Here is a 24,268-nt window from a genome sequence, read left to right as displayed (position 1 = left end):
CCGCGGCCCGGCCACGGAGCGGGGTGGAGTGGAATTCCCAGCAGCTCCCGCGGCGTAGCTCAGGCCAGATCCACGCAGTCGCCGCTGCTGTGGCCGCCGCCCGGCCCAGGAACAAGACGCTTGCTGCCCGCGGTGTGAGTGAAACTCGACGTGTGCCCTGCCGCGAAGATGGAGGGGCCCTTGTCCGTGTTCGGGGACCGCAGCACTGGGGAGGCGATCCGCTCCCAGAACGGTAAGGGCGGGCGAGGCCTGCGGCGGGCCCGCGGCGGTGCGCCACTCTCCCCTGCCTCGCTGGGGCCGTGGCTGCGGTGCTCACGCCTTCCCTTCTCTCCCCAGAAAGGGCCCCCCGGGTGGCACGGGCGGCGTCTCCGACCCGCGGCGGGTCTCGGCGCTTCGGGGCGGCAGCGCCCTCTTCCCGGAGCGCGGCATTCCCGAGGGCGCAGCGCGGTTTTAACTAGAGCTGCCCGGATGCTGCGGTCCTGAGGCTGGCGAGGCGCGCCCCGACACGTGCCGCCGCTCCTCGAGTCCCAGAGGGCCGGGTGCCCTGCGCCCTTTTGTCTTGATGGTAATCAGGAAGGGTGTCCACCGCAACCTCTGGGTCTCCTTTTAGGGCCATTCACGAGGAAGAACTGGCTTTAACGGCTCGTTTTACTGAGGGGCGAATGGCCATCGGCCACTCTTCAAGACGACTTGCCCGTGGTCCCCCTGCAGATTCAGTCCGTACCCCACCTGTCGCTGACCACTTCTTGTAACAAAGCTAGCTGATGAAGGTTTTGTTGAATGTTAAAAGATAAAACATTTTATCTAGTAGATTTTAACCGCTTAAAGCATTGTTGAGATGGTTTACACTTCAGAAGTTACGAATGCCAGTCCCTCGTACTGTCATTTGATAGATTCCTATTTTTGTCATGAACGAATTTGAAGTATAGTCAGAACCTTTGGATTACCGCTTTTTTGATTCACAAAGTCTTGTTAATTTTAATAGAACTTTTTTTTTCTTAAACCTACCAGAGTCTGAAGGAAAAGGCTGATACGTATGTATTTCTGTTCTGTGTGGAGTGGCAGAATCTGAAATGTCGAAGAGTAGATTATGTTTTAATTTTATGAGACAATAAAGTGGGTATTCTCTACAACACTTGGCGTCCCCTTGGCGGTTGAATTCAGACTGTGTGTTACTAGCCACTACCCTCCCCGTATTAGACTTTTAATAGCTAATTTTCAAATTGGGACGGATTTGTAGATTTGAAAATTTCAGAGGCTGTTTCATGTCACTTACTTTTTTTAGGCTGAAATGATTGTCCTTGGAATCAAGGATTTTCTAATTTCATTTCTTTCTTTCATTTCTGCAGTCATGGCTGCAGCTTCGATTGCCAATATTGTGAAAAGTTCTCTTGGTCCAGTTGGCTTGGATAAAATGTTAGTGGATGATATTGGTGTAAGTATATCTAAATATCGTGTTAGTCGCTTTAAGGGAAAAAAACGGTTCGTAAACACCTTGCTTTGTAAATTCTTTGTTTTTATCAGGATGTTAGTGTTGAAAGGTATACCAAAGGTGAACGTATCATAATGGGGTTGTTCTAACTTAGGGGATATTCTGTTTCTGTGGGTGGTTATGTCAGTTTTTCTTTCCCGGGAAATTTCTTAGGATGTAACCATTACTAATGATGGTGCGACCATCCTGAAGTTACTGGAGGTGGAACACCCTGCAGCCAGAGTTCTTTGCGAGCTTGCTGACCTGCAAGACAAAGAAGTGGGAGACGGAACTACCTCCGTGGTAGGTAAAGACTAATGGACTAATGGCTAAATACTAGTATACCTTTTAAAATCAAACTTTCAGAAAGTGAAGCCAGAGGTAGGTCATTTGTTTTGGGGGTAGTGGTTCAGAAACAAAATTTGAAGACTTGTGGTTATAGCTAGTTTGTACAATTCAAGTAGAAAAGAAACTTAAGAGATAATTTAATATAATCCTCACTTTAAATGTTTTTGCGAGTTTTACGAATTTTTTCTCAGCTATTATTCATGCATCACGCAGAATTTTTTTTAATGGTTTCTTTTTAAAGGAAAAAAAAGTGTCTTTTTTTTCTCCTCCCCTCACAGCCTGAGGCCCAGGAATTCCTAAAACCTTACCAGTTTTTTAAAAACAACATGTTCTTATATTTTAAAGGCTGACAAGTGATCTCATGAGTTCAAATGGGAGTTTGAGAAAGTTTGTAAACACGATCAGTAACATGATTTAAACTCCTTGAAGATCACCCAGCACCCTGATGTAGTAGAAACACTATTATTTGGTGAGGAGCAAATAATAATTTGCTGTAAAGAAACAAGCAGTGGTTTGTGGTAGAAGATGGTTGTTTCTAGATTAAACTTTAAGCCATGGAAGAATGAAATCTATCTCTTCTAAAATAATGATAATGGTCTTTGTTAAGTAACTTGTTTATGATAACATAGTTTTTAAAATGTAACTATAATTTCCCCCAAAAGATGCAGACTAAATTTTCTCAAAATTTTTTTTAATTAAAAAATAATTTTTGGTGTACTTAGAAGGATGATTTTTAAAATAATAACGTAAAATAGTACAGATCAAGAATTCCCTGGCGGTTCAGTGGTTAGGACTCCGCACTTTCACTGCCGAGGGCCTGGGTTCAATCCCTGGTTGGGGAGCTAATATCCTGCAAGCCGTGCACAGCCAAATAAATAAATAAATAGTACAGATAATCTGAGTGGTCAGGCTCTTCATTTAGCTTATGTTGACCACGTCATCTTGAAGAGTAATGGATGTGTTTCCTATTGTTGTACTGACTCTTATCGGGCTTTAGCTATTTGCGTATACAGTACCGTGTAGGGGTGTCTTTTTTCTGGTTTCTAATAAGCAGTTATGCATTTCACCACTGTTACCATCCTGGTTCTTAATATCTGATGCGTGTTAGTGTTGTTTGTACATATGTGTTGCACGTAATGAATGTCAGGCTATTGTGAGAGTAATGGATGTTTTCTCTGCAGGTTATTATTGCAGCAGAACTTCTAAAAAATGCAGATGAACTTGTCAAACAGAAAATTCATCCCACATCAGTTATTAGTGGCTATCGACTTGCTTGCAAGTAAGATTGTTTACATTCAGAGAAAATTTTATGTATTATTTAATGTAGTAGTTGCCAACAGTCTGTTCTTTAAATGTTTCAATTAATGACTAAATCTTACTTTGAAAAAGTTGTATTTTAGCATTTAAGTAAACATTTGAAGTAGGAAGTTGGGCCAGTATCCTTTTCTTCCCATTTGACTACCACGTTATCTCCTAATAATAGATATAGTGGCTATGCTTATGGGATAGATTAAAATTGCCGTGATCTGAAGAGGGAGGATTATTTGTGTCCTCCTCCTATATGAAATGGCTGAACAGAAAATTGATGCCTCTGACATCCTGACACAATGATAAAGCAAAAATTTTGAGTAATGAATTTATGTTTTCTTCCCCACACTTCAAACAGGGAAGCAGTGCGTTATATCAGTGAGAATTTAATTATTAACACTGATGAACTTGGAAAGGATTGCCTGATCAATGCTGCTAAGACGTCGATGTCTTCCAAAATCATTGGAATGTATCCTTGTGATAGTCCAGTAAAGTGTAGGCTTTTTTAAAAGTAAGACGCTGTGTTAGTTTTTCTGCCAGATGATGCTGTATTGAAATTGCCTGTTCCCTTCTTTCCTAGGGGGAAAAGTAATAAAAAGTATGTGTAAAAGTAGTATGCAGACAGTGATAAATAATACTCTAACATTTTGGTGGCGTATATAATGGTTGTTTCTTTGATGAGATTGCTAAAAGGAAGTGCCTTTGAATTACCCTTGATTTTCATGTGTGCCCGCTGTCCATCCCGAGTCTCTTGTTCTCCTTAACTGTTGGCTTAGAAGTGGAGATTTCTTTGCTAATATGGTGGTAGACGCAGTACTTGCTGTTAAATACACGGATGTCAGAGGCCAGCCTCGCTATCCAGTCAATTCCATTAATATTCTGAAAGCCCATGGGAGAAGTCAGATGGAGAGTATGCTCATCAATGGCTATGCACTCAACTGTGTGGTGGGATCCCAGGGTAAGACTTATGGTTTGATTTGGTCATGTAACGAGAATACTAAAGGATAAAGTTAGCTGTTTGTGGACTGTATAACTACATTTTCAGGTGAACTATCCAGGATGTGCATTTACTGTTCTTTAGTGAAGCCCAGAGAAAAAGGAAATGGTCCATAATGTTGCCAATTCCTCTTTTGTAATTTAATTACATATAACTTAAGAAAAATGCAAATTAAAAGAAAACACGTGTGTTTAATGCCATTTAAGTGTTTGTTTCTAAGGGTAAAAGTAATAAAATCTAAATTCGTTTACATACAACAATTTAAAATCTCTGCAGATCTCTAAGGATAGGTGTGTTTTATAAAAGGTAACAATGTTATAGTTACTGTAAAGGTACTTAACGTTATGTTCAATTTTAGGCATGCCCAAGAGAATAGTGAATGCAAAAATTGCTTGCCTTGACTTCAGCCTGCAGAAAACAAAAATGAAGCTTGGTGTACAAGTGGTTATTACAGACCCTGAAAAACTGGACCAGATTAGACAGAGGTATGTTGAGAGATTCATTTTTGATCTTGGACAGGGGGTGTTTGTAAAGTACCCTTTTTTAGAGCAGGTGACAGTAAACTAAGAAGAATGAGCGGTAGGTCTAATAGGTAGCAGGGTGTGATGATTAGGCAAGTAGTTTTTTTGTTTTCAAGTGAGTGTCTTGGAGGACTTTAAATATTAACGTTTTTAACCAAAGTTTTAACTGAAGTCAAACTATATTTTACCCAAACTGCTTGGAAAATTAGAAAACATGGTGATGATTTAAGAGAGATTTGGGTGATACATGAAAATCAACATTCTATGGAATTTTGGTTTTATGAGTATATTGATATTAAGGCTTGAAGATACATCCAGGAGCGTATTTCCTCAAGTGGTACAAGAACCAAACAGTATAGTGTTGATTCTGCCAGGTACCAGGTAGTTCATACGTCCATATCTATTGACTGGCATGCTAGAGAGCTAGTCGGGAAGAGATACTCCCTTTTTTTTCCCTTGTTTTTTGGCCGAACCATGCGGCAGATGGGATCTTAGTTCCCCAACCAGGGATCGCATCCCCTGCTGTGGAAGCACGAAGTCTTAATTGCTGGACCACCAGGGAAGTCCCAAGATGTACTCTTACATCTATCTGCATGTGTACTCTTTCCATCAGAGGTCAGCCCCTCTAGAATAAGTATTCAGAGCCTGTCGCCTTCTGCTTTTAGAGTCTTGTTTCCTCTATTATTCTTTCTCAACTGCATCTTCAACTGCTAATTCTACTCTTTCCTTTCTGGATTCCACTTGTACCTCTCTTATCCCTAAATAAAAGCCTCTTGTGCCCCCACGTGTTCCAATTACTCTGTCCTTCCTCAGTTCTTCATAGCCAGATGTCACGAGTGATTTACACAAAAACCTTCCTGGTGTTTTATTTCTCACACCCTTTTCAACTGTGTTCTGCACTGGAGGACCACTTGCTCAGGTCACTAGTGATCACGGCTGTGAAATTCATTAGACATGTTCAATTTCCACTTGACCTTTTTCAAGCCTTTGACTGCTTGAAAGACTTCCTGAGGATGGAGCAGTTTTGTGATACTACCTCGTCTGTATTCCTGTGCTTGGGTGGCCAGCGTCTCTGTGCTGGAGACTCCCAAATCTATTTCTCTGAGCTTTAATTGATTGAATGCTTCTTAAGCATCTCCAAGTCATTATGTCTAAAACTGAACTTGTGATGATACCCCCAGATCTGCTCTTTGCCATTTTAGTTAGGGACCCCTCTATTCAGGCAGAAGACTGGGAAATGTCTGTAACTCCTTTTTACTTAATACTCTTTCCCTTTTTCATCTGTCATCAAGACCACTTGATTTCTATCTATAAATTAAATCTCAAATTCACCTACTTTTCCATTTCCATTTTCTTGCCCAGACTATTGGAGAGGCACCCAAGCTGGTCGTCTTGGTTTCAGTCTTGTTCCCGCCCAGGCTATTCTCCTCACAGCAGCCAAGTGGATCTCGTTGCTTGCAAGGCCAGAACCTTTTGCAGGCTTCCCTTCACTCTAGGATAGGTGTTTTTTTTTTTTTTTTTTTTTTTTGCGGTACGTGGGCCTCTCACTGTTGTGGCCTCTCCCGCTGCGGAGCACAGGCTCCAGACGCGCAGGCTCAGCGGCCATGGCTCACGGGCCCAGCCGCTCTGCAACATGTGGGGTCTTCCCGGACCGGGGCACGAACCCGTGTCCCCTGCATTGGCAGGCGGACTCTCAACCACTGCGCCACCAGGGAAGCCCGTGCCTACTTGTTTGACTGGTTAATTTTTTAGTTTATTTTTTAGTTGATAAATCTCAAAGAATCTTTTCTTTCCCCCTCAATCTGAATTATTCTCTGCTGTGAGCTCCTATACTTTGTCTTCCTGGGGCTTAAGCACAGTTTCTAACTATATTTCTGTGTCTGCAGTTGTAAGCTCTGTGAAAGTAGAGGCTGAATGATTTCCTTTGCTTTGTAGCCCCCATCCTTAGTGTCATGTTTGACGTGCAGTATTTGTTTAGTGTATATACAGAGTTTTATTTTGAGGTTCACCTTTAACTCATTTCACTAAGATCCTTTGATCTCCTCTACTATTCTTTGAATGAGTAAACTGGCTTCAGCTGTCTCTATATTGGCTGTTTTTCACATCTGTGCATGTTTCCCGTAGTTTGGGATTTCCATTTCCTTCTGGCAGTTTCACCCGAGTATCCCAGGGGCTTCAGACTCATCTTGTTGAAACAGGAACTTTGTCATCTTGCAGCCCAACCTGTTAGCATTTATTTCACTCCAGGAGTCAGTGGCTGAACCTCCCAGTTACCCAAGCCATAAACTTTGACTTATCTGCTCAGGCCATATATTCTCAGATAGATTCACCTCCAGTTATCACCTTGTTGTCTTCATTCCTTCATCTTTTGAAAACACAGATTGATAACGTTACTTTCACTTAAAAATATTAAACAACTTCTCAGTTCACACTAACATCCCTACAAGACTAACAAGAACCTACAAGTTTCTTCATTTTTTGATCCCACCTGCAGTTTCAACTCTGGACCCCTGTATTAACTCCAGACCTTTAGCTTTCCTTGTCCCACCTGCCAGGCTGGATGCATGGCTCTCATGCACTTGTAGTCTCTGTACTGCACTGAGTAACATTAGCCCTGGAGTTTGGTTGTCCCAGATCCTTGAAGGCAGGGACGCTGCTTCCTTTCTAACCACAGTTCTTGGTTAAGAGCTCAAATTGGGGTGGGGGAGAGCTAACTGGTGGTTTTTAATCCCTTTTCTGTAAATTGGACCGATTTAAATTCTGGTCATAGAAGGGAGAGAATAAATTTTTTTTTTTTTTTGGCTGCATTGGGTGTTTGTTGCTGTGCGCGGGCTTTCTCTAGTTGCGGCAAGCAGGGGCTACTTTTCGTTGCGACGCGCGGGCTTCTTATTGCGGTGGCTTCTCTTGTTGCAGAGTGCGGGCTCTAGGTGCACAGGCTTCAGTAGTTGCGGCTCGCGGGCTCTAGAGCGCAGGCTCAGTAGTTGTGGCGCACGGGTTTAGTTGCTCCGCGGCATGTGGGATCTTCCCAGACCAGGGCTCGAACCCGTGTCCCCTGCATTGGCAAGCAGATTCTTAACCACTGTGCCACCAGGGAAGTCCCTAGTTAATATAATTTAATCTGCAATTATTTGTGAAAAATACTTAACGGAAGTTTGAGCTGTATTTAACATAAAAAACACAGCAGATAACTTTAGGTTACTACTCAAATATTTATCTTTGTAGAGAATCAGATATCACCAAGGAGCGAATCCAGAAGATCCTGGCAACTGGTGCCAATGTTATTCTAACCACTGGTGGAATTGACGACATGTGTCTGAAGTATTTTGTGGAGACTGGTGCTATGGCAGTTCGAAGAGTTTTAAAAAGGGACCTTAAACGCGTTGCTAAAGCTTCCGGAGGTGAGTCTCCTGCCGGCTCTCGGATACTGTTACTACCCAGGACAGTGTCCCTTTACATTGGATGTTAACAATAAGCAGCTCCAGAAACGTAACAGTTTTTACTTTTTACTCCCTTAATGCTTTGTGCTACAAATATGTGTGTAGAGGCGTGTTTTTCTGTAACTGGGTAAGTTCTTTTACTTCCTCCACCTCAAAGTGACATGGTTCCATCTTAGGATAAAAGGACAGTTGGTTGCCTGATGCTTAAATGTAAACCCTAACCTTACCTTTATATGACACCTCTGTCGTCAATACATGTGTCTGAATCTAAGGCAGGATTTGAAAATATTCATGGAAGAACAGTGTTTACAGATCTTTGTAATTACTTTAATAGCAACTATTCTGTCGACCCTGGCCAATTTGGAAGGTGAAGAAACTTTTGAAGCTTCAATGTTGGGACAAGCAGAAGAGGTGGTACAGGAGAGAATTTGCGATGATGAACTGATCTTGATTAAAAAGTAAGAGCTACTTTCTAAATTATAAAGCTCTAGAGATTTTATTTATTAATGAGTGAAAATAGGTCACCTTCCCATTTATTTGCTGCTATATAGTCTTTCAGTGATATAAGCAGTTATACGCATGGGATAAAATAATGTTGGGCCATTGTAAATTGAGGTGAAGTAACCATTTCATCTCTTCTCCATGGTCTAGACATTGCTTCCGTGTCTAAATGTCCTGTGTAAGCAGGATTTAATCAAGGCACTTAGATTGAATTTCTGCACGGATTTATTAAAGCATTGATTTGAGAATTTCCCTGTTTTTGAAATAGCACTAAGGCTCGTACCTCTGCGTCGGTCATCTTACGCGGCGCAAATGATTTCATGTGTGACGAGATGGAGCGCTCTTTACATGATGCGCTTTGTGTGGTGAAGAGAGTTTTGGAGTCGAAATCTGTGGTTCCTGGTGGCGGCGCCGTAGAAGCGGCCCTGTCCATATACCTCGAAAACTACGCAACCAGCATGGTAAGAACATCTGGAAGCCCGTTTTCATTTCTGGAAGGGCACGGCACTTTGTTCACATGAATACGTCTCTTCTGCGACCTTAGCTGCCACTGTGGGTGTTAATTTTCTTCCTCCTGTGAAGACACCTCATTGTCTTTGTTCTCAGGGCTCCCGGGAGCAGCTTGCTATTGCCGAGTTCGCAAGATCTCTTCTTGTTATTCCCAATACTCTGGCCGTTAATGCTGCCCAGGACTCCATAGATCTGGTTGCAAAATTAAGAGCTTTTCATAATGAGGCTCAGGTTAACCCAGAACGCAAAAATCTAAAATGGTAAGCATACTTAACATTTTTCATTGTCATCTGTATATCATATATGGTAGTTTGGTTTTTGTTTTAAACTCACGAAGGATGATGACTAGTGATTATTAGCATTGGTGTGTCTTAGTTATCAAATCGGATTCCTCACCTTTCCCTGCTGCTGTGGGTAGAGTCATTTACCTACAGTAGGAAGGTTCCAGAGAGGAAATTATTTTTGGGTAGTCCACACCTGTTTTTAAGCAACCTCCTTTTAAGATATTAAATGATGTTTAGAAACAATTTCTTTACTACCATCTAGGCTTTCTACACCTCTTTCAGTGCTGAATTTGTTTATCCATAATCAATTACTTTAGACTTATAGGGATCTACTGTAAGGTCCCAGCGTTTCCCAAGGTTAACATTTGAATGGAGTAGCTGGCACTAATGAGACTACTTTTTAAATATTTATTTGGCTGCGCTGGGCCTTAGTTGCGACGTATAGGATCTTCAGTTGCAGCAGGCGGGCTCTTATTTGTGATGTGTGGGATCTAGTTCCCTGGCCAGGGATTGAACCCAGGCCCCCTGCATTGGGAATATGGAGTCTTAACCACTGGACCACCAGGGAAGTCCCCCTAGTCAACTTTTAAAGGAGTGGAATAGGATGGGTGTGAACTATGAAAGAGGCCATTTAATAGGTTTTTTTCTAAATTGCAGGATTGGTCTTGACTTGGTCAATGGTAAACCCCGAGACAACAAACAAGCAGGGGTGTTTGAACCAACCATAGTTAAAGTTAAAAGTTTGAAATTTGCAACTGAAGCTGCAATTACCATTCTTCGAATTGATGATCTTATTAAATTACACCCAGAAAGCAAAGATGATAAGCATGGAGGTTACGAAGATGCTGTTCACTCTGGAGCCCTTGATGACTGATGTCTTTTATTTATGACAATGTTAGATGCATTTATCTTGTTGTACCTCGAGTATTACACATTAAAGTGCAAAAAGCTGTCAAGTCTTGGGATTCTTATGAAGTGGGAGATAGTTTCCATCCTCACTTTGGTCCTCTGATTTCACTAACTTAGTATTTTATTAGTTTAAAAAGAAATGAGGTTCACGTTTAGTTTAAGCATAATTAAAGGTTAAGCAGTTTCATCCTCTCAGAACACACATTGCTATTCCCATCCCACCCCCAATGCACAGGGCAGCAACCCCACGATGTCCACCCTTGCGCTCCATCGTGTGCAACAGGGTAACAAGGATCCGGCAGCCAGATGCTCCGAGAGGATGGCCCAGGGCTATAGCTCCTCCTTCAGTGTTGACCTAAGGGGTACATAAGATTTGTATCATTTGTTGTTCTCTGGACATAAAGTTAGAATCCCAAACTTGTCTTTTTCCTCTTAATGTCATACCGGTTAACTACCCTTTCAAATTCAGTTCTTAGTTCAAGTTGCTTAGGAAGTGATCTGTACCCTTGTGACATCCATTCCGACTACCTTAGTTTAAGACTGAAAATACCCTCTTCCTGTGGGAAGTGAACTAATGCACACAAGTTTTTTTGCCTTAGGAAGCAATAAAATAAGTGAACTCCCAAGTCCAACGGGAGCTTACCTGGCACCCACCCCTTACTGTATGGCCAGTACCTGGGACACATCCTGTGTTTTGCTGTTTACAGTATTAAGATCGCATTGTGAATGTTTATTTGCAAGCTCTCGTCAGGACTGCGTGCTCAGGTTTACCTTCTCTGGGTTTAATCCAAGTTCTTTAGCTATTGCAACAGACACGGCTGCAAAGGCTTCATTGATTTCAAATACGTCAACATCCTCCAGCGACCAACCTGCTTTTGCAACCTAAAGGAAAGGTTAATGGAAGAGAGGTCTAAAAACTCAAGTGGAACCATTCTTCGTTATAGGTGTAGAAGCAGAATATACTGTGTGATATTGAAGGATCTCTTGAAAATGCCACTTTGAGTTCCAAGTGGTAACACATTTTGCCTTGGTGACACCAATTCTAAAAGGTTTAAGGATAAAACACCCCTTGGAAATTCTATACTGTCTTCAAATTTGAACCACTTAACACGTGGACGTGAGGTTATAGGGCAGAACTAGTTGCCCTATAAAGCAGATGATCCAAATGCTGGCTGCTCTTCGTGGAAGGGAAAGAACACTATAGATATAATTAAGTGAATAAGCTCATTTAAGGCTAATGGGAGGATGTCTCCTTTTGAGACAATGCAAATGAAGCCTGATAGGAATAAATATGAAAATAAAATCAAGCTCAGTCTCAGCATTTTGGAGTGGGAAGGATCTGAGCGAAGGTTTGAAGGAGGTAGAAGTTAATAAACATTTACAAGTTACTGGTCTGGTCCCAAAGAGGCTTTAGCAACAAAAAGGACAGGTGCTAACATTGGAAATTAAACTCACAGCTTGCTTTATTGCTGGAATTGGTCCTATTCCCATAATGGAAGGCTCCACACCTGCTTGTGACCAGGAAACTATCTGTGCTAGGGGTGTAAGCCCACGGTTATCAGCTTCTGACTTCTTCATAAGAACCACAGCTGCAGCACCATCATTTATTCCTGTAAAATATGAATGTCTTAATTTCCAAAACATTGCTAAGTTACATACCTGTGTCTACTTTCTCCAACACCTGAAGACATGGGTTAAGTTAATACCTTTTGACAAGATGATATAACAGACCACAGAACATTCCAATGGGATAAAGAGCGGAAAGATTAAAGCAGTGGGGGAGGGGAGATTAATGAAAAGAAATGGAAGAAATATCCCAGACCTCATAGGGGGTAATGGGAGTTCCAGGTTTTGGAAAAGGACAGAGGTGGTAGATAAAATCTGGAGTTCCTTAATTTGCCTTTTCACTTGTGTGTCTCGTTAGGATACTGCGAGGAAACCAAATCCATTTTTCAGTATGTTGTACAGGTTAAGTCATAAATCTAAACATGAAGAAACATGATCAAAACTACATTTTCTCCTAAAGCAACGAAAACAAGGTTTTAGAGTAATTTGTATATAAATAATTGATGAAATGAAATTAAAAAGGTATTAACTTAGTAGACCTAGCAGAAGATAATACTCCCACAACTGCCCTTCAGAAAATCTAACCTGAAGCATTAGCTGGGGTGACGGTTCCTGTTCCATCTGTAAGGAAGCAAGGCTTTAGCTTAGACATGGCTTCCATGTTGCTCCCATGGCGAGGAAACTCATCTGTTTTAACTTCAGTAAGACCTGAGAAAAGGGAAAGTGGTTATCCAAGATTAGTAGTTCCTCAGACATGATATAGAAGGATTCACATTTGGAAGAAAAGGTTTATTATAAAATACTTTTATTCCAATAGGAAAGTACACACTAGTACAAATTACTGTAAAGACATGTTTTCCATATCCAGACAGCCCTTTCTGAGGAAGGCAGTTACAGGGACTTCTTTGCTTAAAAGGTTGCTAAGATTTGGGGTATATAGGTCTTGGCTGGTTACAACTGACTGGATCTAGGGTGTCAAAGCCAGTCTCATAAAGGCTGGGCATAATCGATGTCAGTCATCAGTAACGGAACTTGACTAGAGCGTTCCATATTAGAGAATAGCTAAGTGACCCCAGAAGATCCACCCTCAAATATGAAACACACAGAAGCAACAGGAAGTAATGGGCATTTGCTTCGGAGGAGATTGAGCCTGTAGGCGTAGAAAGGTCGGCTGCTTTCTCCAATTTCTCCTAAAACGCTCCATCTACACAGCCACGTGGAGACCCTGGGCGAAAAGTGTCTGGATGCTGACACAGCCTCCCATGTCTCCTTCCCTACCTCACATTCAGATCTATCCTGAATATATCTTTGCAACCTGAAAGACAACTGAGGTACGATGTATAAACATTCCTATATGTTATTCTTTTGAATATTAATAATTTACTTATAAATAGCCCCGTTGATGTTTAAACCATTATGACTGGGCTTCCTTGGTGGCGCAGTCGTTAAGAATCCCCCTGCCAATGCAGGAAACATGGGTTCGAGCCTTGGTCCGGGAAGATCCCACATGCCACGGAGCAACTAAACCTGTGCGCCACCAACTACTGAGCCTGAGCTCTAGAGCCCGTGAGCCATGACTACTGAGCCCATGTGCCACAACTACTGAAGTTCGCCTGCCGCAACTACTGAGCCTGTGGTCTAGAGCCTGCGAGCCACAACTACTGAAGCCCGCCTGCCTAGAGCCCGTGCTCCACAATGAGAGAAGCCACCACAATGAGAAGCCTGCGCGCCACAACGAAGAGTAGCCCCCGATCGCCGCAACTAGAGAAAGCCCGTGCGCAGCAACAAAGACCCAACGTAGCCAAAAATATAAGTAAGTAAATTTATATATATAAAAACACCTTTATGACTTATACACCCACCTTTTTTAGAAGATACAAAAACTGGTACAATCTCTTTGTCAAAATGGCCAGCTTTCTGTGCGCTTTCTGTCCTGTTCTGGGACACAACTGCAACCTTGTCCTGATCTTCTCTACTCACTTGCCATTTGTTGGCTACATTTTCAGCTGTGAAAGAAAAAAAATAAAGCAAAAACCAAACATTTTTAGGAACTGGCTTTTGGTAGCTCAAGTTTTTCACCTTTAAACAAGCACTGAGACCCAACAATGGCAGGCTCGCTGGTGGACTGAGACAGTGCTCTGCGGCAATCTTGCCTCCCACTGAATGTGGAAATGTTGCAGTGATTCTTAAGGAGCCATTTCCTTTGCTTCCTTCCCTCTCTTTTCCTTTCTATAAAATCACTTCGGGAAGTTTCATCTATGTGGCTCCACCAGTCGTTCATCTTTTTTGCCCCATTTGCTTTATCACTCTCTGAACCATTTGATGGAAGGCTGTAGACACCATGCCCCTGTATCTCTAAATTTTAATTTCACTGTATATTTCACCCCCACAAAGGCCATTTTCTTACACAACCACAGCTACCAAAATCAGGAAATTTAACAGTGATAAAATACTGTTATCTAATTCTTAGTCCATATTCAAGTTTCACCTATTGACCCAATGATGCCCTTTAGAGCTAATTATTTGTTCAGTCCAGTAACATCCAATCCAGGATCACGCACTGCATTTCACTGTCCATCTCTTTAGTTTCTTTTTATTTGGAACACCTCCTTAGACTATCCTTGTTTTTTGTTTTTTTTTAAGTTTATGATGTGCTATGTGAGGCTCAGTAGTTCTAGGAAACCATGTTTTTATTTTTATTATTGTATTTTTGGCCACACAGCATGTGGGAATCTTAGTTCCCCGACCAGGGATGGATCCCGCACCCCGCACTGGAAGCGAGGAGTCCCAACCACTGGACCACCAGGGAAGTCCCTGTCTCTGTGTTTCTTAACCTTGATATTTCTGAAGGCCAGGGGCCAGTTCTTTTGTCAGATGTCACCAATTTGGGTTTGTTTGACTCATGTTTCCTCAAGATTAGATTATGTGTGAAAGCACTGAATGATGATTATATACTATCTTCTCACTGAATCATTTATTTATTTATTTATGGCTGTGTTGGGTCTTTGTTGCTGCGCGGGGGCTTTCTCTAGCTGCGGCGAGCGGGGGCTACTCTTCATTGGGATGCGCGGGCTTCTAACTGTGGTGGCCTCTCTTTGTTGCAGAGCACAGGCTCCAGGCACACGGGCTTCAGTAGTTGTGGCACGAGGGCTCAGTAGTTGTGGCTTACGGGTTCTAGAGCGCAAGCTCAATAGTGGTGGCGCACGGGCTTAGTTGCTCCGTGGCATGTGGGATCTTCCCGGACCAGGGCTCGAACCAATGTCCCCTGCATTGGCAGGGGGATTCTTAACCACTGCACCACGAGGGAAGTCCCTCACTGAATCTTATCAGGATACAGGTGGGAGTTTATCTCAGGTGATGTTAGGTTTGCTCACTCGATTAAAGTAGCATCCACCATATTTCTACACTGTAAAGTTAGTGTGGTGTATTATGTGTGCACCATATCTTAATGCACACACCTTAATTAAAAAGACCTGACCGCTAAAAAATGCTCACCGCCAGCTGAGCCTTCAGCAAGTTCCAGCAGTAACATCAAAGATCAAAGACCTTTCTGTTTCCTGCTTTGTCAAAATTGTTTTGGATATTCTAGGTCCAGGCTTTTCATATCACCATAACAAATATAAAAATGAAAAAGTTGAAAATATTGCAAAAATTACCAAAATGTGACCCAGAGACCTGAGGTGAGCAAATGCTGTTGGAAAAATGGCACTGACAGACTTGCTTGACACAGGGTGGCCACAAACGTTCAATTTGTAAAAACACAGTATCTGAAGCGCGACAGAAACTTGTTTGAAATTTGTTTCTAAGATAATTAGTTTGGGTCTAGAGTAGCCCTTACCCTGGGCCCTACCCTAAACTGTGGCCTTTCTTAGATGCCAATGGAGTGTCCAGTGGGTTCAGTAAAGTCTCTACTGTTGTTGGTTTACATTGCTGTGTCCCCCAGCAATCTAAAATCTCCATTCAGGGACTTCCCTGGTGGTCCAGTGGTTAAGACTCCAGGCTTCCACTGCTGGGGGCATGGGTTCAATCCCTGGTCGGGGAACTAAGATCCTGCATGCCACGCTGAGCAGCCAAAAAAAAAAAAAAAAATCTCCATTCATTTTCCTAGAAGCTGCTTCTACTAGGCCTTGTAGAGTGTTGCCCTGAACATCCGTAGCTAAACATTTGGCCAAAGCCTTAAGGGGACCCTTACGCAGATTTCTGGAGCGCCTCCTCTTCTCTCCAGTGCTCTGCCCCACAAACTAAGCCATCTGAGCGGCCCCAGACTCTGATCTCTACCTCTCCAGTTCTTTGAAGCCACTTTTCCCCAGATAAAAAGTTAGGAAAGCAGCCCCAGGTAGAAATCTAGTTATAGTGGGCCTTTCCCTTCTTTTAAGAAGCTCAGTTTTGCATGATTGTTGGCTGTTTGAAAACGGTTGATATATTCTGACCAGTCTTATACTTGTTTATAGTAGGAGGTCTAGTCTTTACTAATTACTACATCATGGCCTGAGCCATTATCTTTTCTTTTTAAGCAAGGGAAATTTATTTTCCCACAATTCAGGAGGGTAGGCGCCCAAGATCAAGGCACCGGCAGCCTTGTTTTCTCCTGAGGGCCCTCTCCTTGGAAGCTTTCTCACTATATCTTCACATGGTCTTCTGTGCCCACATCTCTGGTATTTCTTCCTCTTTTGATAAGGATACGAGTCAGATTGAATTAGGGCCCAGGCTAAAAGCCTCATTTCAACTTAATTACCCCTTAAAAGGCCCCACCTCCAAGTACAGGTCACATTCTGAGGTCCTGGGGGTTAGGGTTTCAACATAGGAATTTTGGAAGAACACAATTCAGTCCATGACACCTCGGAAAGGGCTGGGGAGCTAAATTTTTAATGACCATCTCTGGTGATGTTGAGGCAGTTAGCTTGGACTATGGCACTTTGAGAAACTGACACGTTAGGCCCTAGTACAGCACACATTGCCCGCGGTGCCCAGCCATCTCTGCTGCAGCTGTCAGTCCCACAGCGACAGAGACGCCCTGAACTTCTCATTGTCCCCGCTTCTCCAAGCCCTCCCTCCCTTCCAGGCACTCACACACACTGTTCCCTCTGCCTGGAACCTCACCCTTCCCCTCCTTATCTTTTTCACAAGAATTCTTTTCGCAGAACTAGAGCCGCTGCCAGGCATCTGAGCAAGATACTTAACCTCTCAGGGTTGGTTTCTTTAACTCAAAACTTAAAATGTTCTTAAGTTTTACATTTATATGCAGTAAAGACAGGAGTTCTTTTGATCTTCCAGTTGCTTTGCCAGTACACCTAGACCACAGGAGCCTTCTAGACGGATGAAGACCTGACTGCGTAGTGCAACAAAGACAGAGTTAGGTACCAGAAGTACTAGTTTATCTCTGATGTTGCCTTTGCCACAAAGCCACTATTTGTGAGCTCTGTTCTGTCATATGGTAAAGTGAGAGTTTGATCCAGAAGAACTCTGAGGCACCTCCCACTACTAACATTCCCTGACAATCAAGGAGTCACAAAGGACAGAGGGAATACGTCCCCACTTCGCTTCATCAAATGGGAACTATCCCTGTCATCAGGGATACAAAATGATTAGGACACAGTCCCTGCCCTGAAAGAGGAAAGCACCTGCAAAGCCGATTATTATAGGATCTTTTTTAAACTTTTTACAGTTAGTATGTTTTCAGCCATGTTTGCCTTACCTGTAATGCCCATGTGATAGTTGTGAAATGCATCTATCAGCCCATCACAGAGCATACTGTCAGTTAGTGGTGTATCCCCCATCCGGACTCCTGTCCTCAAGTGAACCAAGTGAGGAGCCTGAAAACAACAAATACCAATAGATTAGGCTTGGTTGTAACTAGTCCTCTCCTTAGGATCCCACTCAAAACTATCCAGTGGGACTTCCCTGGTGGCGCAGTGGTTGAGAATCCACCTGCCAATGCAGGGGACACAGGTTCAAGCCCTGGTCCAGGAAGATCCCACATGCCACGGAGCAACTAAGCCCGTGCGCCACAACTACTGAGCCAGCGTGCCAACTACTGAAGCCTGCACGCCTAGAGCGCGTGCTCTGCAACAAAAGAAGCCACTGCAGTGAGAAGCCCATGCACTTCAACGAAAAGTAGCCCCTGCTCGCCACAACTAGAGAAAGCCCGCGCGCAGCAACGAAGACCCAATGCAGCCAAAAATAAATATGTTTAAAAAAACCCAAAACAGCTCTCCAGTGATTCCTCAGTCTTCACCTAGTCCCCCTTGTGACCCTTCTCCCCTGTTCCAGTCCATGTTCCTCCCCACCCAGGGCCCAGGGCCTGAAGACCCCTGGAATCAACAGGCTACTCCACCCTTCCTACTCCTGGAGACCCATTGCTCTCCTCCCCACCCATTTCCAGTCTTCTGTCAAACAAACCTACGCATTCTGTGTCCTATTTCCTTAAAAAGCTCTTTATTCTTTCCAAAGAAGCAACTAGTTACCTATTGAATGAAGAGCTCATCAAAGGGCTTAAGTGATGGGAACAATGTGTTACTTACTTTGATGGGACACATAATGCCTACAGGGAGAACAATCAGGTTACTTAATTAACTGATGAGGGGAGATTTCTCAGTAGGGGATCCTCTTAACTCCTACCAACTCGATAGCAGCTGTCATAGAATGGAAAGACTTAAGAGTCGGAAGATCTCTATTGGAGTCCAGGCTCTGGGCCTCAGTTTCCTTACCTGTAAACTGGGAATAATACCAAGACTAAGGGCTGTTATGTCTGCGTGTTTAAAAGCACAGCTATTAGTACGGTCCCATCAGAATCACTCCGATTATGTTTGCTACTTTCACCCTGCCTCCTCCAGAGCCTCCGCAAATGTGGGGCTGAGTTGACCTCTGCCCGTGGGATCCCCAGGTGAGACCCTGAACTCCTGCAGGAAGCAGGGGATATATTTTTCCCTTTTCACCACTGTGCCGATTTGAGGGATGGAACTTGGTGAAACCAATCCCACCTGGCAAGCCTACTGGAGAAAGGCACTACTCAGTGGTCCTCTTTTCCATATTCTATACTTACCGAAGGTCAACAAAATGTGGTCCCTGGAATATTCCTTGTCCTGTGCAGGAAGGTAAGTGGCATCATCTGTTTTCAACTTTTACTCACAATGAGAAAGAAATTTAAAGCGAAGTATATCAACTGACTAATGTTACAGGTTTAATTCAGAAAATATTTTACGCTTCAGTAACACTTAATTTTATTTATTTATTTACTTTTGGCCACATTGGGTCTTCATTGCTGGGTGCGGGCTTTCTCTAGTTGCGGCAAGTGGGCTACTCTTCGTTGCGGTGCGTGGGCTTCCGTAGTTGTGGTGCATGGGCTCTGTAGTTGTGGCTCGTGGGCTCTGTAGTTGTGGCTCACGGGCTCTAGAGCACAGGCTTGGTAGTTGTGGTGCACGGGCTTAGCTGCTCCGTGGCATGTGGGATCTTCCTGGACCAGGGCTCGAACCCGTGTCCCCTGCATTGGCAGGCAGATTCTCAACCACTGTGCCACCAGGGAAGCCCCAGTAACATTTTAGAAAAAAATATATTCTGCTCCAGTCACACTGGTTGATAGGCTTTTTCTTCAACCTGGATTTCCCATCCAATTTGAAGAATAATTAATAATCAGGCAGGGATCAAGGTTCAATGCGTTTTTTACTTGTTCCCTGTTTGGTTCCAGCTCTGATACCATTGGTCTACCCTGCTATGGCAGTGGACGAGAGTTTATCAGTGAGAGGTCAGCGAGAGCCATCTCTTCAGAGGCCTTACCTTGCTCATGTTTTCCATGCCTCCCGCGACCACAACGTTGGAGTCTCCTACCACTATGGACTGGGCTGCAAGGCACACGGCTTTTAGGCCTGACCCACAGATCATTTGGCAGCTCCATGCTGGAACAGAGTAGGGGATTCCGGCACCCACACTGGCTTTTCGAACAGGATTCTGCCCACAACCTGGAGGAAGGAACAGAGAGGCCTCCCAGCAATCAAAGAGAAAGATAAAATGTTGGGATGAAGGTGAATGCAAAATCAGGAGATTGCCAACTGGGTCTCTTGCCACTTCCCAGCCAAGCCAAGTCAAGTTCCTGGCAGAGGCAAAGACCTGTGTGGACCTCACACCCATCCCAGTCTGACCCTTCAATACATATTATCTTGTGCTGTTCTACAGATATTTTATTAATGTAAGCTTTCGGGGCTTCCCTGGAGGTCCAGTGGTTGAGACTCTGTGCTTCCAATGCAGGGGGCGCAGGTTCGATCCCTGGTCGGGGAACTAAGATCCCACGTGCCATGTGCGAAAAAATAAAGTGAAACAAAAAATTAAAAAATTTATGAACATAGGCTTTCTTCTCCACAAAGAAGTTATTAATACTGTAAGAAGGAACTGTCTTCCTGATCTTTCTCTAGGGCATGAATAAGCACACACTCCCTTATAAACAGAGGGCAGAACTGGGGCATTATTTCTGTTTCTAACTACGGTTATTTGCTTCCTTGATCATGGCTTAAGACACCTGGGCAGATAAGAGGGTTACTTAAAAGAGGAAACTCTGCTAAGAAGCACTTCTTTCCTTGCTTAATATCCATCACACCATGATTAACTGGTTACGTAACGAGATATGTACAAAATCAGAACTGACAATACCTTTCTATAATTCAGCTGTGGGCACTTCCTTCAGGGAATGGGGAGAAATACATCACATACTTAAGTTGGCAGAGAAGGGGGTGAAGTGGAAAGTTTCAAATATCTTCAGTCACCATTATCTGTTATCAACAGGTCAGTGTTTATACAGTGGCCGCTCTATTGCAAATTTCAGGTATACCCATACCGAACACCTCTCCTCAGTGAGTTTGTTGGAAAAGAACTAGCAAATGGGTCACTGAGAAAAACTTAGGGATTATATTCATCACGGTGTTATTAATCTGGGGTTAGGCTGGGAGCCTAAAGTTTGAGATTGAAAATAGAAAAATTATTATTTTAAAATATTTATTTATTTATTTGGCTGTGTCGGGTCTTAGTTGCGGCACGCGGGATCTTCATTATGGTATGCGGGATCTTTAGTTGCGGCATGTGGGATCTAGTTCCCTGACCAGGGATCAAACCCATGCCCCCTGCACTGGGAGTGCGGAGTCTCAGCCACTGGACCACCAGGGAAGTCCCAGGAAAAATTATTTAAAAAACAGTATCAAAATGTTCTCGGGGACTTCCCTGGTGGCGCAGTGGTTAAGAATCCGCCTGCCAGTGCAGGGGACACGGGTTTGAGCCCTGGTCTGGGAAGATCCCACATGCCGCGGAGCAACTAAGCCCATGCTCCGCAACAAGAGAAACCATCGCAATGAGAAGCCCACGCACCGCAACGAAGAGTAGCCCCCGCTCGCCGTGACTAGAGAAAGCCCGCGCGCAGCAACGAAGACCCAACGCAGCCAAAAATAAATAAACGAATAAATAAATGTTCTCTGAATTAAATTCATAGGATACTAGTTAATAAAGAAGACATTAATATTATTTAAGGTTCCTGCTTTTTAAGCTACAGTGAATTACATCTGTATTTAGGTAAATAACTCCTTTATAAAAATTTTATGTATTTATTCATAATCCCCATCTTCAGGCACTTAGAGTAGTGCTGGACATAATTAACTAACGGTCTAGCATTTAGCAGAAAGTGAGGTCCATGAGACTGAGGATTCCTATCTGATATGAACACTTTATCCCCAGCTGATAGAACAGTGCCTGGAGCGCAGCAGGTGCTCAGTAAACATTAGTTACAGGACCCTGGAGGGTACCTGCGTAGGAGGTAGGACAGATGTGGGTTGTGATCCTGGATAAGTTACTCAATCTCTCAAACTTCCATTTACTCGTTCGTAAAATGGAGAGAATATGATCCAATAGACTTCCTGAGAGGATTAATGAAAGCACTAAACACAGGGTTTTTAAAGGCCCAGCACTTAGCAGGCCCTCAATAAACACAGCTATTATTTTTATTCTAATTGTATGGAGATACCACACAGGTGAGAGGTGGGGTGAGGTGAGATATGGAAGAGAAAACAGAAACCAGGAGTGGAGGACCCTATGGCAACAGAGTAAGTCTAAGTCGTGGGTCTGGGAAGAAGAAAGGAGGGAGTGGCCCAAAGGCAGCCACCTTTGGGCCACCAGTAAAGTTACTCATATGCTTTAAAGCCCTGGAGAGTCAGGAGAAAGTGGCGTGCTTCGACTTTAAGGCTGCCCAAAAGGACAAGGTGAGAAAGGAGAATTAGGAAGAGGAACTACAAAACTACAAAGTAAATGCACAGAAAAACGGGCCTGGTCTCAGATAAGGTAAGGACAAAAGGTGGCCGGAAGTGAGCGGGAGCAACTATCACTAGGAGTAATTAGAATTTATGCTACTGAGTGAGCGTGATACTAGTTAAGAATAACTAGGAATTGTCAGTGGTCGTGGGCCTGTGAACCTAGTGGGAATGAGAAGAGAGCTGGGACACTGGTGATTCACCTACGCCAGCCCTCCAGGGGTGATGCACCCGTCTGGCAGTCTGGCAGCAACACACCTTGGCGGCTCGGAAGTGAGCCCTATGCGGGCAAGGACTCACCTGTGTTGGAGCTCTATCCCCAGCACCTAGCACAGTGCAGGGCACAGAGGAACTCAATACATTGTTATTGAATGTGTGACACTTTAGGGAAATACGGAAGGCCCTGCATACTCTCCCATGTGTCAGGCTGACCCTGCTTCTAAAGAAAGAAAAGGCAGTGGAGGACGGTGATCTAGGATAATGTAGGAAAAGTATATTAAAGACGCTTAGTGTTAAGCCGGAGAGAAGCTACTGTTGGGGCTTGACAGAGGGGCGACAGGAGGTATTCCAACCGAGGGAACTCCGTAAGCAAATTTACGGAGGCAAGAAAACAAGCTTCTGAGTGTTGGTGGGGGGCCGGGGGAGGGGAGTGTTAATGGGCTGCTTCCAACAACCTGACCTCTCTGCTGGGGTCACTGTGGAGTTACCTGCTGCCAAAACGTGTCCAAATATGACCTCTGATACCTCTTCGGGAGCCACACTGGCCCTTTTCAGGACCTCTCTGATGACAGTTGAGCCCAGGTCATGGACAGGAACGGTGGATAAGGCACCATTGAAGGAGCCTAGAACAGAAGGGAAGGCGAGGGCGATGGAGAGCGCGCCCAGGGCGGCGGGGGACCGGCGGCCCGGTGCTTTCCCCCTGCGCAGGCGCCCACCGCATCTCGTCTGGGCACAGAGAGGAGCGTGGGTGCCTTGCAGCAGCCGAACCCCGGGGAGGCGGCCCCCAGGCCGTGCGGGGAAGCCGCGGACCCGCGAGAAACCTATACATCCACTCCCCAAATCCGAGCGGATGGGCGCGGCCCACGCTTTCCTAACAAGAGGGGTCCACACTCCCGCGAGTCCAGGGCCTTTGAAATCTATACAACACTAAGGACATTTGGGCAATTCTCTGTAATCCTCCTTTGACTAACGCGACCTCTGCCCAACGCCCCGGCACCCACCACCCAGTGGCCCCGCCCCTGAGGCCACAGGGCCGAGGTGGCGTCTCCTGAGGCTGGCCAATCAGGGGTCTCCCCAGCCAATGGGAGAGCCGGGAGGCGCAGTGGCCCTACCCAAGAATCCAATCAGAACACTCGGAGTGGAGTGGACCTCACCGCGCGACGAGGGGGCGGGGAAGGCAGGCGGGCCAAGGAAGGCGCGAGGCGCCGGGTGCCGAGGGTCCCGGAGGTCCCGGGGGGTCCCCGTGACCGGGCCGGGCTGGGCCGAGCTCGCGCCTCAAACCCCATGCCGGGTCCGCCGACCGCTCACCTATGATGGTCCGCGCTGCCGAGACGATAACCACGGGGTCTGAGTCTGCACTCATCCTGCCGCACTACTGCCTCTCGAGCTACGGCTGGCCCAGTGCAGCCGGCTAGTGAGCAAGATCCAGCCCCGCCTCTGACATGCCGCTCTGGGGGCGGAGCCTCAGAGCGCCCCGCCCACCGCCTCCGCGGGCGCCGATGCGCAGACGCGAGGGCGGAGCTGGGCCGGGCAGGGGGCGGGACTGTGGAGTTGGGACTCACAGGCGCGCAGCCCGCCAGCCGTTCAGACGTTTATCTGAACCCCTCGGTGTTGTCGTTTCTGTCTTGACGTTTTTGTTTTGGGGGGGATAAGGTTGTCTTTTTTGAATTTAATGTTTTTGGAGTCAGTGAAAAGTGGGGTGACCAGAGTATCCCGCGTTCAGCCCGGGCTCTCGATCTCGGCAGCGAGAATTTGGTGCGAATCCTCCCAACTGCAGGCCCGCGGGCCATTCTCTTTGTGTGCTTTTGCTCTCGTGGCTTTTTAAAGTTCCCCTTTGTTTTGCCTGGACGCCAATAATCAGTCATTCGTTTACTTGGGGGTTAACTTGGTTCTCTGTGCAAACAGTGGCAGGAGTCC

General features: G+C 44.7%; 2 protein-coding genes and 2 non-coding genes across 4 annotated transcripts; 3 read left to right on the top strand and 1 right to left on the bottom strand.

The window, feature by feature from the left end:
* Positions 1–10,333, top strand: TCP1 (t-complex 1). The gene is made up of 12 exons (XM_024747964.1): positions 1–232; positions 1,350–1,435; positions 1,646–1,774; positions 3,001–3,098; positions 3,486–3,596; positions 3,904–4,085; positions 4,483–4,609; positions 7,868–8,043; positions 8,417–8,540; positions 8,852–9,044; positions 9,190–9,353; positions 10,035–10,333. Exons 1-12 carry the CDS (start codon positions 169–171, stop codon positions 10,249–10,251), a joined length of 1,671 nt encoding a protein of 556 aa, XP_024603732.1. The 5' UTR covers positions 1–168; the 3' UTR covers positions 10,252–10,333.
* On the top strand, positions 3,266–3,403 carry LOC112401676 (small nucleolar RNA SNORA29). The gene has a single exon (XR_003003614.1). It is a non-coding gene; the product is annotated as a small nucleolar RNA SNORA29 (small nucleolar RNA).
* LOC112401680 (small nucleolar RNA SNORA20) lies at positions 8,608–8,739 on the top strand. The gene has a single exon (XR_003003618.1). It is a non-coding gene; the product is annotated as a small nucleolar RNA SNORA20 (small nucleolar RNA).
* Positions 10,240–23,785, bottom strand: ACAT2 (acetyl-CoA acetyltransferase 2). The gene is made up of 9 exons (XM_024747965.1): positions 23,660–23,785; positions 22,840–22,974; positions 19,626–19,807; positions 17,548–17,665; positions 13,715–13,858; positions 12,438–12,560; positions 11,742–11,896; positions 11,058–11,168; positions 10,240–10,641 (listed from the first exon to the last, which is right to left on the bottom strand). The coding sequence occupies exons 1-9, from the start codon at positions 23,712–23,714 to the stop codon at positions 10,471–10,473; spliced, it is 1,194 nt and encodes a 397-aa protein (XP_024603733.1). The 5' UTR covers positions 23,715–23,785; the 3' UTR covers positions 10,240–10,470.
* Between the last annotated feature and the right edge of the window lie 483 nt (positions 23,786–24,268).

This window comes from Neophocaena asiaeorientalis, unplaced genomic scaffold, assembly GCF_003031525.2.
Source record: "Neophocaena asiaeorientalis asiaeorientalis breed wild unplaced genomic scaffold, Neophocaena_asiaeorientalis_V1.1 scaffold123, whole genome shotgun sequence".
NCBI classification, from domain to species: Eukaryota; Metazoa; Chordata; class Mammalia; order Artiodactyla; family Phocoenidae; genus Neophocaena; species Neophocaena asiaeorientalis.
This window is presented reverse-complemented; position numbering and strand designations above follow the sequence as displayed.